Source organism: Aythya ferina (genome assembly GCF_964211825.1).
Source record: "Aythya ferina genome assembly, chromosome: 1".
Lineage (NCBI taxonomy): Eukaryota > Metazoa > Chordata > Aves > Anseriformes > Anatidae > Aythya > Aythya ferina.
This window is the reverse complement of record NC_140296.1, coordinates 110,740,069-110,759,023: the sequence shown is the minus strand read 5'-3', so window position 1 is coordinate 110,759,023 and position 18,955 is coordinate 110,740,069. Positions and strand designations below refer to the sequence as shown.

Sequence of the window (18,955 nt, the reverse complement as noted above, 5' to 3'; positions counted from 1 at the left end):
GCATTTAATGAATTTCCAAGAATTAATGTATGCATACTCAACTTTGATACTGACATCCCTCAAAAGTTTGGAGTTAGGCAGAAAAAGAGAGACAATCCACACAGTCTATAGTATATTACCATTTATTTGTGTTCAAATTGCACATGGAAGAATATGAATGTATATGCTTTATCTGTGCATGAAAAAGAAAAAAGAAAAAAACACAAACACAACAAAATACAAGAATATAAGTGCTCCCAAATCATCTGCAAGACTGCTAAAATTTGTTACCCCAAGTGGGAAGAACAGCCACAGTAAGATATGGATACATCACTGCTTAGCAAGATTTATTTCAGCAAGAATACTCAGAAGATATTTAAAAGTTATGATTTTTTTTCTTCCTCCTGACATTACCTCAGCAATCTGCAACAAGCAATTTCTTGTATAATGAAGTGTATGAAGGGAGCAAGCAAGTCCACTCCAACAGTTTAGCAATGCAACGAAAACTAGGTAGGAGAGAAACCTCATATGCAATTTGAAAAATTGGATCACCCTGCACTTCCCAGAGCAATTAAACTAACCAGAACTTTACCACATTTTCTCTTCTAAAAGTGAGTACTGTCTCAGAAAACTGCTACTGATTAATAGAACTGCTCCAGGTAACTCAAAGGTCTACTAAATGTGGCAAGTAAAATGCTATGATTTATGAGTGGCAAAAAGATGGGACAAAAGTTAAGTGATCTGCCAGGAGACACAGATGACCACAACATAGAAGAAGCATGGAGATAAGGAATCAATATTCCCAGTCCTTTGATACACCCTGCAAGGCAAGTATTCTCATCAACACCCTTGTTCCTATTTCCCTTTCACCTTCCAAACACCCTTTTTGTTTGTTCCCCTCAGTTTTGGGCATTCTTCTCAGCAGAGATGCTCTCCTACCAGTCCTGACTATACTGTTGCAAGGGGTTCTTCCTCCCTGGGTGCTGAACTTTGCTGCATTTCACAAGGTTCCTTATTAGCCCATTCCTTCAGCCTGCTTAGGTCCCTCTGTATGGCAGTCCTGCCCTTGAGCATATCAGCTGTTTTTTCCAGTTTGGTGTCTTCAACAGGTAAGAGTGCACTCCATCACCTCCCCCAGGTCACTGCTAAAGACATTAAATAGGCTTCTGGATAGATGCCTGCAGTACCAAAGTTGTTACTGGCCTCCACACAGAGTATGACGTCTTAATCACCACCTTCAGAGCCCAAACAGATTTTTAGTCATCTATTGTCGACCAAGATGTAACATCCCAACTTGGACACAAGCATACCATATTGAAAGCCTTGCTAAAGTACATATTCTTGAACTGTTCTTGGATTTGGAAGATGCTATCCTCAGTGATCTGCCAGTCTTCCTGGACTCCTTTATTCTTTAGAGCTGTCTCCCAGAGATTACACCTACCCATTTCCTGCATACCTCACAGTGCCTTCCTCACTCTTCTCAAGATCTTGAACTCCAGTATTACACGGTCACAAAAGCAGAGCTGCCACTGCCTATTACAAGATTCAGAATGGCGCACAACCCAGAACTGATCAGATAGACAAGAGTTAATTATCTCACAATTCTTGTTGCTAGAGTAACAGCACTTCTTTTCTATTTATTTGTATCATCGGTTCCAGGAAAGACACTGAGGCAGCCTTCTATCTGAAGAAGTTCACAGTACAATGAGAAAACTGTCAAGATTAATTTTGGATGCGTTGGGATTAGTACTAAATTTATTATAGCCCAACATAAGGGAATTTGTAACTTCTCTCTCCTGCCTTTCACCTGTTCACTAGGGAATATGGGGAATTATTTGAAAATTGTAATTAGAGAAGCTTGTGGGAGCTTCTAAGACAGAACCAAGGAAAAAATGAGGGAACAGAGATAATACAGGGTTAGACTAATAACAGCGTTTGCTGATTTCTTCATTTTACTTGAGTCAGTGCAATAAAAATTAATCAGCAGCTCATTATAGGGTAGAAGTAAAGGATGGTAAACCTACAGAAGACACTAAGAGGGCAGAAACTAGATAGCAAATTTGTTATTCCCCTGTCCCGCTGCATTGCATTTTCTCTGACAAATAGAAAGATACTGTTAAAGCCTTCACTGTCAGCTGCATCTGCCTCTATCAGCCAGAAACTAAGAACTCAGTTTCACATACTTTAGTCACTTACATTTTTAGAAAAATTTGTAATTCTTGATGGGGAAAAGGATTAGCATTTTCTAATTCAACTAAGAGGTCAAAAACACAGCTTCTCCATATTAATTCTTCATTAAAAAAATCAGGAACAGACAACTACAACCAGTTTGCAAAGAAACACAGACAAGGCTTCTTTGAATACAGGTTTTCATTCACCCAACACAAGTTTTTATTTGCAAGAGTCTGGCCTTCAGCACAACTCTATCTGACTTCGATGGCTCAAGAACCAGAGTCCTGGCAATGCATGCAAGTTTTTGATTTGTGTCTCTTAGTATGGTCCTAACTCTGGGTAGCTGACAAAAAACGTGCCCCATGGAATGATTATGAACCATGGCATTTGAATGACTACAGCACTGCTTCCTCCAGTCTGACATCTGCCTGAACAGCAAAAGCCAGTACCTGACACTTGACAGACTCTACATCCAGATGGTCCCCACCAAGTTACAACCCTCCTTCTACCTTTTAAGATTTTGAAGACTGACGTATTGATAAAGGCATAAAAAAGAGCAATCTTACTTTAGATACAGCAAACACTCTCTTTGATAACATAACTTGTTATAATGTAGACGCTGAAGTGTGCACAAGTGTTGAACCTACACATCTCTTACTGCCTCGTGTGTTTTCTCACTTTGAAGGCAAGGAGGAGTTGCCCTTTATGCAGGAGAGCAACTAGAATGCATGGAGCTTTGTCTGGGGATGGACAATGAGCCAGTTGGGAGCTCCTGGGTTAGGATTAGTAGGCAGACCAACATGGTTGATGTGCTAGTGGGTGTCTTCTGTGAACAGTCTGATCAGGAAGAAGTAGATTAGACTTTCTTCAGACAACTGGAAGAAGCCTCATGCTAGAAGTGAGTGAGGGGCCAAGGAGGGGAGGTACTCCCTGCTGGACCATACTTACAAACACAAAAGAACTGGCCAGGAATGCAAACTCTGGAGGCAAACTTATAACCATAATTACAGAGTTCAGGATCCTAAGAATTAAAAAAGCAAAAAGTGGGATCACAAACCTGGATCTCAGGAGAGCAGATTTCAGCATGTTCAGGGATCAGCTTGGAAGAATCTTATAGGAAATAGTCCTGGAGAGAAGAGCAGTCCAGGTGAGCTTGTTGAGTTTTCAAGTATCACCTCCTCCAAGATGAACAGCAAAACAAAGGTTGACCAAAGAGACCCTGACAAAAACAAACAACATAGAAGAGGTAGAAGTAGAGACATGACTTGGGAGAAATATACAAATTGAGCTTCTGTTGGTACATCTGAATGGAAAAGGGGACCTGGTCATAAAGGACAAGGTACTGGACACCTTTGCCTTCATGTTTACTGGTAAGACAACTCCAGCAATCCCAGGTCTGTGAAATAGTGCAAGACTCTGGAGAAAGGAAGACTTACCTTCAGTAGAGGAGCTTCATGGTAGGGTACAATTAAACAAATTGCATAGGATGCACCCATAAGTGCTGAAGGAGCTGCCCAATGTTGTTGCAAAGCCGCTCTGAAACATCTCTGAAAGGCTGTTGTGATCAAGAGAGGTTCTTGATAACCGGAAGAAAGCAAGTATTGTTCCCATCTTCAGGAAGGGAAAGGAAGATGGGGGGATGACAGGCTGGTCAGCCTCACATTGATCCCTGAGAAAGTGATCAGGCAAGTAATCCTGGAAACCATTTTCAAATGTGAAAATCAAGAAGGTAACTAGGAGTAGTTAACATAGATTTACAAAGTGGAAATTGGAAATCTCATCTGACCAACCTGGCAGCCTTCCCTTCTACAGTGGCATTAAGAATTTGGTGGACAAGGGGAAAGCAGTGGATGTTTATCTTGACTTTAGTGAGGCCTTCAACACTGTCCTTATATCCTCACAGACAAATGGATGAAGTACAGAGCAGATAAGTGGACTATGATGTGGACAGAAAACAAGCTGAACTGCCAGGCTCACAGGCACTAAGTCCAGATGAAGGCCAACCCATAGAGGGCTCCTACTGACCCCAATAATATTTACCTCTTCATTTACAATCTAGACACTGGGTTGGAGTGCACCTTCAGCAAGCTTGCTTCACCATGGCCTTCTCCACAAGCTGGCAGGGAACCTCTGTTCCCCACAAGCTGGCAGGGAACCTCTGTTCCAGCACCTCAAACACCTTCTCCCTCTCCTCCTTTTCTGACTGTGGTGACTGCAGGATTGTTTCTCGTGTTTCCCTTGACCCTCATCTGCTGTGCAGCATTTTGCTTTTCTGAGTATGTTTTCCCAGAGGCACAGCTGTGCCCTGCAGTAGAGCTGTTGGAGCCAGCTGGAATCAACTATGTCTGACATAAGGAGCATGCTAAGGTTTAAATCATCATCTTTCCATAATCCTTACTTTTCTATTAAAGGAGAGAAGTACTACTGCACTGTATTTATTAAACAAGCTTTTATTTTTCAAGAAAACAAAGATGAAGTTTCAAATTGTTCAACAGCCAGAGAAGTACAGTTCCAAAATGAAAGAACTTGCTATCATTTTCCAGTAGCTGTTAGGGTTCCCCTCAATATACACAGGAAGATGGATAGTAAACAGGCTACATCTAGTCTCATTATGCAGATTTTAGTTTTCATTACAAAAACACCACAGATTGTTGGTTATTATTATAATTTTATATTATTTTTATATTATTTTATGTTACAGGTGATAAGGTATAGACACCATGGAACCCACAGACATTCTCTCTCCATTTCTGGTCAGATTCATCATCTCAGTCTTGAAGCACAGTAGCAAAAGCTTTTATAGGTCTGTGTACTTGTATGATACTGATCAAGTATTTTAAGATTCTCTTCTTAAGAGCTGAAACAGGAAACTGAAACACTGACATCTGAAAATAATCCCCAAATTACAGTTTTGTACGTTTTGATGTATCAATGCAGGAATGGCTGTCAATTATGAAACTTAAACTCAACCATATTCCACTGCAGAGAAGCCTTTACCACTAATAAGTAGACACTCTGACCCTGTTACAAGGCTTACAGATGCCTCTAAGATTGGTAAATCTCAGTCTTCAAGGTTTATTGTCCTTAATTTGCTGAAGTTTGGGAGGTAGAACAACCACCTCAAAGCAAGGAAATACAGAATCATACAAGAAAATTCAATGATACAACCAATTCTTAAGTAGGGGACATCAAAATGGCTCAGTGATCCTGTAATACTGGAAGGCAGCCCTCAAATGGCCTTAGAGCAACTTTAACGGGTTTCCAACTAAACCAGCAATTGGCCTTTTTAACATACTGATTAGCATGCTTAAGCTTATTCATAAATGTGTTGACTTTTTTTTTTGCCTATCATCCAAAAAGATGAGCTACTCATTTTCAGTTCCTACAAGGAATGAAATCATTTCCTCTTACAGTTAGTTGCTATGGAAATAGTACTTCACAACTGGACCTCCATTGGAACAAGATGTAAAAACAACTTAGAAAATGATCTCTTATTTTTAAGAATCAGTTGCTGAAAGGTAGTAGACAACTTCTTAGGGGCTTGTCCAAGGCTTGAATCTCCATGAAATGGGACATCTAACTTCCCAATGATATGTCAGTCTCCCAGTTTTTATGGCCGCTCAAATAATTATAACTGGTATCTGTCCCAGCCCTATTAAACATACAAGATTACATCTGCAGATCAATGTTTGATTTTGACATTCCTTAAAACTCAAAACTGTGCACATAAAAAAAATAAACCCACTAAACCCAGCCATTAACACCTACATTCCTTCTGAGTTTAAGGGACATTTTTTTAACTGCTGAAAACTACTGCAAAGGGGAAAATAGCCATGTTCCTGATATATACACTGTGCCTACAGAAGAACTATCAAATCAATAGAATTGCCACCATACTTTCCAAGACACTTCATAGAAAATCTGCTTTTTTTTGCTTTAATTTGAATGACCACTCAAATTCTTAATGGGTGGAAGAGAGATGAAGCACAATCATTTGAGACCATTACACTTAATTCCCTTAGAGCATCCTGTCATACCCCCATTGCTCCCCTCCACCATATTTTGAAGAGGGACTGTTATACACTGAAACTTTATCTTCCGCATACAGAAGAGGGGAAGGAGGTTATTAAAGAAGAAATAAAGCAAGTCACACTTGCCACTACAGAGTTCTAATCCAATGACATTGTGTATTTAATCTTGAATTTGCACTCCATCCATTAAGAAACACAACTAGCATGGTATTTATTTTTAGAACATGAAACTGCCAGGTTCTTTCAGAATGTCTTGCTGTATATAATAAACAAGATCTTTTTAAAATACATTCAATAACAGCTTTATCATTCTAACAAGAACATGAACCATCAAGGGTTGCACATAAGATGACTAACTGCAGTCAGGAGAAACTGCTGGTTGTGTTAGGGAAACGAGAAAAAAACAATGTGCAGCTGTCCTGGATGTAAAGAAGATTTTCAATTGTTGAAGGACTTGTATAGATCACATGTGTTTTCCAGCAATCGAGTAACCCCTCTTCCTCGGGTGGTACTTGCTCCATAAAAAGAAGTCTTCACATCACATGGAGAATCACCTATTAAATTAAATAAAGCTTACAAAAGAAATAAGCCCTCAAAGCTTGCATAAACTAATGTAATTATCCTTCATATGCTGTAAAGCTGAATGTATTCAAGAGTCCTAATGCAAGAAATGAGAGCCATGTTCTGTCCTCCGAAAACATCAAGTCCACGATCTCACAATTTATAATTGGAACAGTTTCAGCATTTAATTCAGTATGTATTTTCCATGCAGAAAATAAGCTGCAAACTCAGAATTCTTACTTGTCTTAAACTCTATTCTGTTCCTCTCTGAAGATTAACCGTGAATTGCCCAGATGAACTGAGTGCACATGCTTTTTATTAGGAACATCTTAGCTCCAAAAAGATGACCTTAAATAAGCAGTTTTTAAAAGCCCTGTTGTAACAGAATACTTACAACAGATACCACCTGAATTTGCACATGACTTAGGAGCAAAAGAGTGTTTTAAAGATGGCCCTGCCGCAAAGCGCCTATGCATGTAAGAAGGGACTTCACATAACAGGAAAATGAGAGTTTAAGTCAGTAACAACATTTTTAAAGAAAACTAAGTTTAGATAGACTTTCTGACCATAAGTTTCTGTCCAGTAAGAAAAGGGCAGTTCTTTCATCTTCAGAATTTGAATGATATCTGCAACTGTATACTCTCTATAGTAAGCTCATGCAGAGCTAAATAACCTTTACATCACTGACAGACATCTTCTCTACCCATAAATTTGAAAAAGCAGCAATTGGATTAAGTTTAAATACCCTTTCCCTTTATAAATGGAGAAATCTCAAACTCACAACTAGAAGGGACATGTTCTTGATCCTGACTTGGAGAAACAGCGTATCTGTCATATTGAGAACTCTCAGCCTTCATTTTCTGTATGAAGAAACAAACATGTAAAACAATAGATTTGTCTTCCAAAATGAAATATGCCCAGCTATTCATGATACCTAGGGGTTAGTCAAAATTGACCACAAAAAATAGCCCACCTACAGATTGTTTTCTCAGTCTGCCTAGTACACTACACAGAAGACAGCATCCAAAATGAAAACAGATCTTCTGAAATCAGCCAGTTTGTTCTGTCTAAAACACCCAAGTTAACTAGAAATAACACAGGAAACTAATTTAAAGAAACTGACCTGAAAACGTCCAGCATCCAGTATTACCCTATTGATATTTCTATTTCCACTGGTATCGCAGTCTTGAAGAGGTAGGTGAGTGGCTGTCAGTGGGACTCCATACACACCAGCTAAAGATTTACTGATGCAATAACTTGACCAAGAAAATAAAGAAATCAAGAGAAGTTTTGTTAAGAGGGATGTAGTGCTTAACAGAAGCACAGCATTCTTAGTTCATCACAGCCACAGACTGTGATGTACGGAGATGACAGAGGGCAGGGTGTTGTCACAGAAGCTAGATAGTGACCCTGCATCCTTCTAAGACCACCAGCTTATTCTACAACTACACCTGAAAATAACACAACTGTTTCCCTACACTATCAAATGCAGCCACTTAATGTGAAAATAAAGTTTCTGGCAAGGCACAGTAATACATAACAGGAGGGTTTTTTAAATGAAAGACTACTCATTACTATTTCTTACAAATAGTGTTATTACTATTGACCAAGATCTTTAATTGCATTTGTTTCCACAATTACTTACTTGCTTTTCCCCCTTCCACCTAACAGATTAGGTAAGCTTATGCTTACCTCTACATTATATGTAGAACAGTATGAAAATATCAGAAGTAGAGATGGACTAAAATAAACTGAGAATTTCCCACCAAACAAGTTTATTAAACATCTGAAGAAAAATAGCAAGTTTTAACATTAATAGCATCTCTCCCAATTCTCCAGTAGTAAGTGGAGGTAGCGATAGGACAAATACAAACCAAGTGATAGACATTACTATCACAGACATTACACTACATTTAAATGCTAATACAGCATAAAACATACAAACAAAAATTAAAGCCACAAATAGAAAAGACCTGGAGGCAGAAGGATTAAATAAAGCTTGAGATTTAGAACCATGGCGCTCAAAGCAGTCACAAAAGCCAGAGCCAAGAAGCACATGTCTATAACAAAATGAAGAATTGTCATACTGTAGGTAACTCCTGTACAATACTCACGCAATTTTCTTACAAGATGCCAAAGCACAGAAAAGTATACCATTTTCTTCATGCCACTTGCACCTACATAAAAATGAAGTTCAGGTCTATTACAGAAGTACCATTAATCAATGCAAATAGTTGGTATGGTCAGAAGGAACGGGAGCCAACATTCAAGATGTTATCTTTTCTCTCAGTGAAAATATACAGTTTAAATTTCACATAGGATCAGCACTCAGTAACAAAGATTTGGTTTATGTAAAGCCAAGAACTGTGCTTAAGTGGCTTTTTACACTGGGGTGGGAGGGAAAAGGAAGAAGAGAGAATCCTATGAGATAAGTGGAATTTAAAAGTAACAATTAGAAGCCTCCCATTAAAGTGGGATAGCTCCTCTTAGTATGAGCAACCCCACCTCCTCCTGCAAATTAATGTTTTAAAGTACACTTTTCCATTCCATTCTTGAAAAGGTCTCCCACTACTGTGATGATACTCATGGAAATGGAAAAATGACTGACAATACAGATGTAAAGAGTGACACTGATTTACAAGTGATCTCAAAATCCACACCGTAAACAGACTATGAATAAGTTTTAGTTGGTTTAAAAAAAAAGATCATATTACTAGTTCTTACTTAAAACAGTAAGAGTAAAAAGTTCAGGTATGTATCTTAGTAAACGACATCAGTGCTAAATATTCCCCTGCAACACCACTAACTACATATTGATTCTTCGTAGAAACACAAGGATCTAAAAGGAGCAAGAATTCTGTTCAAGACATGTAGGGAAAGAAAGAAAACACCAATCTGACAAAGTAAGTGCATTCCAGAGCTGTACAAAGAGCATTCCTTCAGGAGAAAAGATCCCACTTAACTCTTAAGCTTAAGAATTTGATTACTGCCACTAGCATGCATACCTAGGCCTTCATCACAGTTGCAGCATGAGGTACGTAGTAACAGCTAGCGTCCCATCCTAATTACAATTTAGATTCTGAATATTCTCACTTCCATGATTTCCAGTTAAGTATCACAATATATTTAATTCCCTTTTTTAACCAGGCCCCAGACTCAGCATGTGAAAGCCATCAATCTTCACACATTTTTTTTTTTTGAAAAACATGGATTTCACATTTCCTATTGCAGTCACACTGTGATAAAAAGCATTTCTGATTAGAAGTTTGCTGGAGATTTTAGCCTAGTAGTGCATAAGCTGTATGTAGGACACCAAGACATGTCAGAGTAATACCCATTTCCACAAAAAAAAGAAGCCAACATACCTGGTATTACTGGAAAAATCCCACAAGACAGCATCTAGCTCTCTACACACCCAAGTCTTGGATGGCTCTTTTTGATATTTCTTCTGGTACAGTTTTATTACCAGGTCTTCCACAGTAAGAAGCTCCAGATGGCTCTCAATGCCTGTAGCTCAGAGGAGATCCAGGTCAGAACAGAAAAGCCAGCTGAGCAGAATGTTCACACTTTTCAGCTAGTCCTTGTTCACTATTCAGCCTCTTCACTGAACCTCAAAGCTAATGTAAACCTCAACAAATTATTCATTCCACTAGTTGTATTAGTAACATTTGGCTTCCTAGCAAAGCAGGTCCTGTATTCCCACAATTTTCTCTTCCTCAGTAATTATATAGCCTACCTACAGGCCGTCTTTCCTCAGAAGCTGTTAGCTTTCCCATCTATTACCACACACATCTTCACAGTAATCTCACTGTCACTGCTGCTCCTTTAACTGGCTGAGCAAGAAATAGTGCATTGTTCTGTGGATGTGCTCATTACCCAGTTAGCTGACTGACCACACAGTAGTTATTTGGAGGAAAAGAAGGAGTAGCACACCAAGTAGTTCTAGCTATCAGTACCAGCTTTTATGAAACCTTTGAGACCTGAACTCCTGACTAATCCATAATTACATAATAAGGCCCAAACAGGTTGATTTCCCACCTGCTACACTAGCCATTCGTTCAAGACACCAGGTTATTCGGAATCTGTCATCAGACTAGAGAAAAGAAAATTTCAGTCACTTTCAAGAAGTATATACAAGTAAAGTATAGAATTTTGACATCTGCAACACCTCTGGCTGTACCTTAAGTAGTCACCTCCAAAACAAAAGACAATGTTTGTGTACAACCTTCCTGAAAATTCCCTTGACTTGGAATCTAATAGCAAGGCAGACTTACAACCAAACCTTAGGAGAAATTTGACCGACATCTGGGAACAAGTTAACAGTTAACCCATGCTACAGCTATTTCCACTAACTGCTGTATAGTATTTTTGCATGCACATTTCTTCAGAGTCCTGTATTTATGGATGGAATCCAAGATCTTGATCCTCTTCTCCTGTTATGAATTAGCATCAGGCTTCAATAGAATGAAAATAGTCATCATGAAGCTTGAACTCCTCTGAACCCCAATGTTTTGTTTCATACACTGGCAACTCAGTGAAACAAGTAAATTAAGATTTATGGTATTCTCATGGCAAAAAAAAAGACATTAAAATGTGAAAACAGCCCTAGAAAAGCCAGATTATTTGACTAATATTCAGCACAATCAATTTAAGTACAGTCTTAAAAACCCTTAACCTAAGTCAAAACATTAGACTACACTAGAACCAGACATGCAGGCTGAAAATAACAAGGCAAAAAACTCAGTCTAATTTATAAAACCACTAGTTTCTTTTCCTAAACAGGGTGGGAGTACATGTGAGTGGGTGGGTGTGGGAGAAAAAACAAAAAAGGAATTCTGCTTATTCAGGCTCCCTATTACTTTTTCTTAATGAAAAAAGCCAGAATCACTACAAGAAAGTTAAAAATCACTGAACTTTTAAAATAGGACTGCTTCTTCCTATACTAGAACTCGGAAATCCCCCTCCCTGCCCCAACAAGCTGATTATGGTTTAGAGCGAAGTCTCTCCCTTGATTGTCCAGTGGAAGAAAATTTACAGATTTCAATTTAGAGTGCCTTACTTTGACCTTGACCATACCCTGCAGAAAAAGCGAGGCCAACCACCTCCGTCTGGCTGGGCAAACTCGAGAAGTTCACGTAAGACAACTGGGTAACAGGTACGTGAAAGATGAAATCCAGATATAGGGATCTTATGAGTGGCATCACCTAATGAAGGTAGAAGGGGGGGGAAGTTACGAGAAATCAGTCTTTAAATGATAGTCCCACCCAACCTCCCTTTGTATCTTTTTATATACATGCATGTACACACACACACCTCTTCTCTACAGGCAGCATCTGTGATATCCGTGATTAAACTATCAAAACCTTGCTTCCGACAGCAAAAGACTAGTTGGTCTGGGCTGTGAGCAGACACGCACACTTACTCCCTCTTAAAAGGCCATTATCTAAATATTTGACATAGGGTAACATGGGCCAAGTTTGTTCCTTCTGCACAAAAGGGGAGGAAGTGCACTAACAGAAACAACCTGGAATGTATAAACACTGCTTAAGAGCACAAGGGAAACAAGGCAGTCAAGAGCTCTGCCATTTGTGGATACAAGAAACTTGCAAAGTGACTGCAACAAGCTGTTCTATCACCCCTTTTTTGTCAAAACTTGAGATGAAGTTCCCAGAAAGATAAACCAGGAAAGAACCTCCCAGAAGATGTACAAAACAAGTAGATATAGATCAGATAAGCCAAGTCTCAAACTGAACACTCTTGCATACCACTCTTCCTCTGTTGATACTCACTAGCAGTCTGGCAGTGGTACCGAAAACCACGTGGTGGTACTTCTGCAAAAAAACATAAGGGAGGGGAGAAAAAGAACAACCATCATCCAGCACCACCATGACAGATCCTTAACTCCAAACTATGCACCGCATTTTGATTTAGAGAATGGAACAGCTTCATCTTCCCCTGTGGCACTGTACAAGTACCACAGCTATTTTTGAAAAAATTATTTTCAGTTGTACGTATCTGAGAAAAAAGTATATATTGTATAGCATTTATGTTTAGGTCCAAGACATACGTTCCTTGCATGAAATACAGAGCACAAATATCAGAAGTGCCTTATGGATTTACTCTACCCTCCCTGAAGCTTCATGCAGTCCTAGCACTTAAGTACATCTTCAGAAAAAAGCAGCACTGCTCAGATATTGTGAGTAGAAGTCCAATCACTTACAGTCAAATAAATAAACCTGTCTTAATACCAGAAATCTAATCTGGGCAGCAGCAACTGACATTAAATAGCCTCCCTCTTAATGCAGAAGATGAACTCTTTGTTGTCTACCCTTCTTTGGAAATCACCTGGATCTATGAAGTGATGGAAGTCAGCCATTATGCCGTCCTGCAGGGAGTACTTGACACACCCAATCTCACAAGGAAGGAAGCGCTGCTCACAGTGGGATGGCAGCTTGCCATGACTGTAAATGTTCAGGAAATAGAAGATGTCTGCAACCACAGCTGATAGGAAGAAAAAAAAAAAAAAACATTTTCAGAAGAGTAACTAGAGGTTACAGCAAGCCATCCTGGAGTCACCTCATCCAGTGAAAACTTTTGTGCACTTTGTCATAGAGCTGAGTAAAGTACGGTAATGACCAAGTGAAGCACACAGATGGAGAAAGACATGTGAGATGACAAGGTAACTGATACTTATGCAAGAGTTGGGCATATCGGTAGTCTATTCCTTTTTATGATAGTCTTCTTGTCCTACAGGGTGAGGAGACCTAAAATCATGTTGCTAACTGGAAAGCAGCATTGCAAGCTCAATTCATTAAGTTAGATCAGTTAAGTGAGCTGGTACTAACCTACAGTACAAGGAGATGGGAAGAATTCTACTAAGGATCACTTCTCACTACATGAACTCCTGAAGAAGGTAAAAATACCCGAGGAAAGCATAAGAAAAAATTTATAATCTACTGTGAAAAATACTATACACCCTAAAGCTTAATGTTCAATGAATGCCACGTAACATTCCCAATGAAGTTTTAAAATATTTATTTCATCCCTACGCTTACGTTCTGCCCTTACCAAAAAAGGTTATTTATTCTACTATATAGGGAGAACTACATAGTGAGGTATCATAGTGAGGTATCTGTGTTTTTAAACACAGAAATGATGTTGTGGGTCAGATTTTATGGAATTCGACACCATCTGTCCTAAATTTGAATTCTGGTGCTCTCTTGCATGGGTCTTAATCTCTGCAAGCTCCAGGAGAGATACCTCTTAGGTGCAACTGCTTTCCTTATGAAAAAATGGATATAGGCATGGACAACCATGCAGAATTTTTACTGAGAAATATTAAGGAGCATCATCATAAAATGCATCTCAGTTGTCCCTTAACTTTCAGCTGAATAAGAGCAGTTATGCTCTTATATATTATTTATATATAATATATATTTTTTATATATATATATATATATGCTCTTATATATATTAAGCATGGATTCTGGCAGAGAGCAAACTAACAGGTGTTATACTTTTTAAATTGAGCTACTCTTCCCTGACCCTCTATAACCATGAAAATATTGAGAACAGTTCAAGGAGCTTCTTAAGTAAAAAGCTTGAGCAGAGACATAAGCAAGCAGTACAGAAATAGCTTACATTAAGTGGCTGATTAACTTACCTTGTAAGCACTACCATTTTACCATTTTTGAGAAAAAAATGATTATTTGTTGGGGGAAATATTGCAGATGTGTTCATTACTCAATTCCAATCAAAACATCCACTTGAAGACAAGGTAAATATAGGAAAAGTTTAGGTTTCAAGAGTTCTTTCAATAAGCCAGGATGTTATAAAAGCATTGACCAAGTACATATCCACTCTTTTTCTCCCAAAGAGGCCAGGTCATCATTTTCTCTAACACTTGTTAGATATCAAAGCTCAAACTTTGTACAATTTCTCACTCTTTGAACTTGGCAGAAGCATTCCTTTATTCTGAAGTTGGGTTACCCTTGTAAGTTACAAATGTCAGAATGATCTTTTTCTTAAAAGCCTTGAAAGAATTGTAAAGAAAGTATTAGTAGCTATACAACCATTAAGCTAAAGAAAAAAAACACCAGAGGATAGAATTATTTCAGGCAAGGCAGAAGGACATTTGCACTGACTTCTCTCAATGCAATGAAAAAGTTTTTATTTTTTTCTGCAGGCCTACACCATTACTTTAAGAACAAACACACACTTGACATGGAGAGCTATTGAAAAAAATTAAAATGTCCTTTGTATAGGTACCACTCAGGATATCTATAAAAAGCAAGCTTTTATCAAACAGAATCAACTACTGTAAGATTAGTATACCCTGATCACTCTTCCACGACATAGCAGAGGAATCAGGAAAAGAAGTAACTCTGTGTACCACAGTGGTCAGACAGCCAGGTGCTGGATGATCCAGATTAGGCATCTGGAAAAGATAAAATAATTAAAAATCAGTCTACTAACTGCCAGTAAAATCCCTCACCTCGTTCTATTAGAGGAAGATCTTATGTCCATTACTAGTCGTGGCTAGGTGGAACAAATCATTTATGTACAAGTGCCTGTGTACTTGCAGACTGGGACAGCAAGATTTCTCTTCCAACAAAGGATAGTTGTCTTAATACCTTGGCTAACTCACAACTGGAAAGAACCACAGCTATTTAGTTAAAATCTAATACAAGTATAAAAGTTTTAATTTTGTTAGGTTCAACTACTTGTTGCACAGGAGGAAGTCTTCCAACTGGAATTTCAAACAATACATAAACTTGATGAAAAAGTTTGACACAAATATTATTTGTCTTTGACTAGGAATGGCATTCATGAAAACCTGGTAAAGCCTCAATTCATCAGACTGGTACAGAGCAAGTAAGAGGGGCTCACAGGCCTGTTAAGTAAAATATTGCACATTCATGCATGCTTTTAAGAAGGCAGGGAGATTTGGGCACCTGCCTAGACACATGACAGGCTTACAGGATTCAATCATTCAAGGCCCAAACTGTGAGTAACATCCACATCTAGGTACACAAATTCCAGATAATCATCTTTGCCTGACAAGCTCTCATAGTTATCAGTTTTAGCTATTTAAAAGGAGGAATTAGTCCCACCCATGTTAGCTTTGGTCATCTTCAAAAGTTGACCAAGACCTTTCACTATGCAAAATAACTGTAGTTTCCTGTGTACCCAAGTACAAGTAATAAAATAAGATCACAGTTTCAAATGCACAGTCCTGTATTTCCACTGGCAGGCAATGAGGATGATATGCTTTATTTTAGTAAAGCAATTATTCTTTTCCTGATTAAAGCATTCTAAAATGCTACCTCGTGTTGAACAAAATATGCATCTCCATTTATGACTTAGTGGTTGTTTCGTGTTGCTCTCCATTATGTATGAACATTTAACTTCATTAATTATACACCCCTCACCTGCTAAAAATAACACAATCATATTTTAAGTCTTTTCCTATATATGCAGGCCCCCAAATCAGAAGACACTGCCTAACATGTTCTTACTAGTCCAAATTAATTAACTCAACTAATCCAGATTTACTAGTTACTCCAAACTACAGTCATCCTACCATTCTCTGTCACATTATCACTTTCATGTCCCAAGACTTACCCTCACCAGTAATTCATGGCCTGTATACAGTAATACAGAATGAAGAAGTAAATGCATTATTATCCACATACTGAATCAGGCTCTTTGCTTTGACATAGAAGTTTTTATGCTGACAACCAAGACAGGAATAAAATAAGCTTTGTGCCACCTTACATAATTCAAACTCCAAGGAAAACTTCAGGGACCTGCTGGGAGAGCGCTATAAGCTGAACATTGGTGTAGTCAGAAAACTAACTACTAACTCCTACATTGAGATTTTGTCCTTCACCACTATTTTCTCCATAATCAAACCAATCTAAAACTAATGGCAAGCAATTTTTTTTTTTTGTGTGTGTGCAGGCTGTAACATTTCATTGACCTGGTCTACCACCGAGCCCCTCACTCAAGAACACCAAATCAGCTGCTTGTAAAATGTACTGACTTTCAGGCTATCAGACAAGAATGACCTAAATTAAGGACATCCACAAAGCAAAGGTAACACAAACCTGTGACTAAAAACCATGCTAATTTACCATATTATAAATAAAACACATTTTAAATCAGACACTGCAAAATACTGCTAAACATAAAACTAAGCCATTAGAGAACAACATTTTAGTAGCTAAAAGAGTAAGAAGAACAAGCTGTGGTTATTTAAAGAGGTACAGAGTACTCCCACCAGCAAGTCACACCAGAACAATTTTCTGTTTAAATTTCACAATACTTAGGGCTACCACATAAGCCATAATTTCCAGAAGTCTGAGGTTAGGAGTACAGGTAATCTCCTATAGTGTCCCACCTTGCCAAACCCAAGCAACACTTCACTTCCCAAAAGGTGTTAATTTCTGAGCATTTACCTCCTTTTTTGTCTTCTGTGATTTCTTTTTCTTCCACTTTTGAGCCCTCTCATTATATGCCATCTTTTCCTCTTCTGTCAGCAACTTGAAAGAAAGCCAATTATTAATAAGTTTTTACTACTTCCTTCTAGTAGTTACACAAATCAAGTGTTTTACACTGTTTTTCAAAAGGAAGCTATCAATACTTTGCAAAAATTGCTAACTGGTATCATCAAATCAAGCATTTTGGGCAGCTCTGTCTCTTACAAAGCCATTAAGCTTTGATTCAGAGCACCTGGTAAGCACATGCACTTAGAGCACCTTCAGAAGAGGGCAAGCTGACTCTGTCACAGCATGGAGGTCTCCCGAAGCTCCTCTCACCAGCCAGGGGTGCCACCACCCATTGCCCACAAGACAGATGTCCTCCCCTGCAGCTGCGGAGGACAGGGTGGGAGTAATTCTTAACCAAAATCAGATAGAGCTGCTCAAGGCTGAAGAGGTAAGGCTGTGCTAAGCAGACAGCAGCTGGGACACCACCTAACTCCCCCTCTCACAAGCACCATATCAGTGTTTTACCACCACACGTGCCACGATCAACTCATAGCTGTCAGTTTGCCACCACCAAGAGGTGCTGGGGCAAAATTCATACAGTTGCCCTCCCTCCTACCCCCTTCCAACATAACAGCGTTAACCCAAAGCCCTTCTCTCCTAAAAGTAGGGCTCAGCCCAGCTCCCTTGCCCTCACCCCCCAGTCCTTGGCGCAATGTGGGATGGCGTCGGCCACGCATGCCACGGGCAGCCCACACTGCTGCAGCTTGGGCAGCTGGTCACGGGCAAACAAGTAGTAGGGGCTGCGGAAGCCCCTGGAGCACGACATGGCCGCCGCCACCTGCCTGGCCTCCTCCTTCTCCTCCTCCTAGCCTCGCCTTATCCTCCTGGCCTATCCTTGTCCTCCTGGCCTGCCCTTGCTGCTGGCAACCGGCGTTTGCTGGAGGAGTGGGCTGGGTTCCTAACACACGTTTTATAGGGGCGGTGGGCGCCGCCTGGGGGCGGTGGGCAGGGGAGGTGGCCGTCATGCCCAGCCGCTCCCCCGGGAGGCGGTGACAGCCCCGGGATGGCCGGCAGCGGGCGAGGAGCGAGCATGGGGGTTAGTGCCTTGCCACAGCAGCAGAGAGTGGCAGGTGGCGTTTTGGTTTGTTTTGTTATGTTTTCTGCTGCATTGTTTGGGGTTGCAAGCATTCCTCTCCCTAATGTCCGGTTCAATAGGTCTTCCGGCATCTGCCGAGATGGAAACACAATAAAAATGCAGTCTGTTATTGCCAGTGACCACATGTGGTCCTCGGCTGGTCCTGGCACTGCGTTCCTGCGTGGAAACGAAGGCTTCCCCGGGATGCACTTTGCTCTGCCTGGGCTGGGGTCACCCCCTGCTCTTGGCTCAAACTCCCCTGGAGGAGCCGTACTCTTGCTGCTCCTGGCAGCACGGTGTAGTAAGAGGCCTGTTGTGGCCTGGGGGAAGTACCTGCAACCAGTAGTAATCAATGATCTCTGCATATTCCCCTGTCCCACATACATCTGGTGCCACGCACTGTAGATATGTAATTCAAGTCTTCTATTTCTTTTATTTGTTTACATGTACAAACATCTGTATTCATAAGTGAGCGTAGTGACTCTGTAAGGATTTTACTAAATTTAATATGTAACATTATTCAGAGTGGGAAGGTATAGGGGTATATTTTTAATTTGAAAAATCAGTATATTGCCACTTTGTGAGGG

At 39.7% G+C, this 18,955-nt stretch overlaps 1 protein-coding gene across 4 annotated transcripts; it reads right to left on the bottom strand.

Moving 5' to 3' along the window:
- Positions 1-5,434: 5,434 nt before the first annotated feature.
- MAEL (maelstrom spermatogenic transposon silencer) lies at positions 5,435-18,273 on the bottom strand. 4 transcript variants are annotated; one of them, XM_084509802.1, is made up of 13 exons: positions 18,076-18,172; positions 17,504-17,616; positions 17,204-17,287; positions 15,078-15,180; positions 13,089-13,244; positions 12,533-12,574; positions 11,820-11,947; positions 10,782-10,836; positions 10,109-10,250; positions 8,858-8,920; positions 7,867-7,999; positions 7,525-7,603; positions 5,435-6,736 (listed from the first exon to the last, which is right to left on the bottom strand). In XM_084509802.1, the coding sequence occupies exons 3-13, from the start codon at positions 17,264-17,266 to the stop codon at positions 6,621-6,623; spliced, it is 1,080 nt and encodes a 359-aa protein (XP_084365928.1). In that variant the 5' UTR covers positions 17,267-17,287; positions 17,504-17,616; positions 18,076-18,172; the 3' UTR covers positions 5,435-6,620. The 4 variants fall into 4 exon arrangements, with proteins under 4 accessions (XP_084365928.1, XP_084365926.1, XP_084365925.1 ...); XM_084509800.1 differs by lacking the exon at positions 17,504-17,616 and having other exon boundaries at positions 17,204-17,277; positions 18,072-18,273; XM_084509799.1 differs by lacking the exon at positions 17,504-17,616 and having other exon boundaries at positions 18,076-18,273.
- Positions 18,274-18,955: the final 682 nt, after the last annotated feature.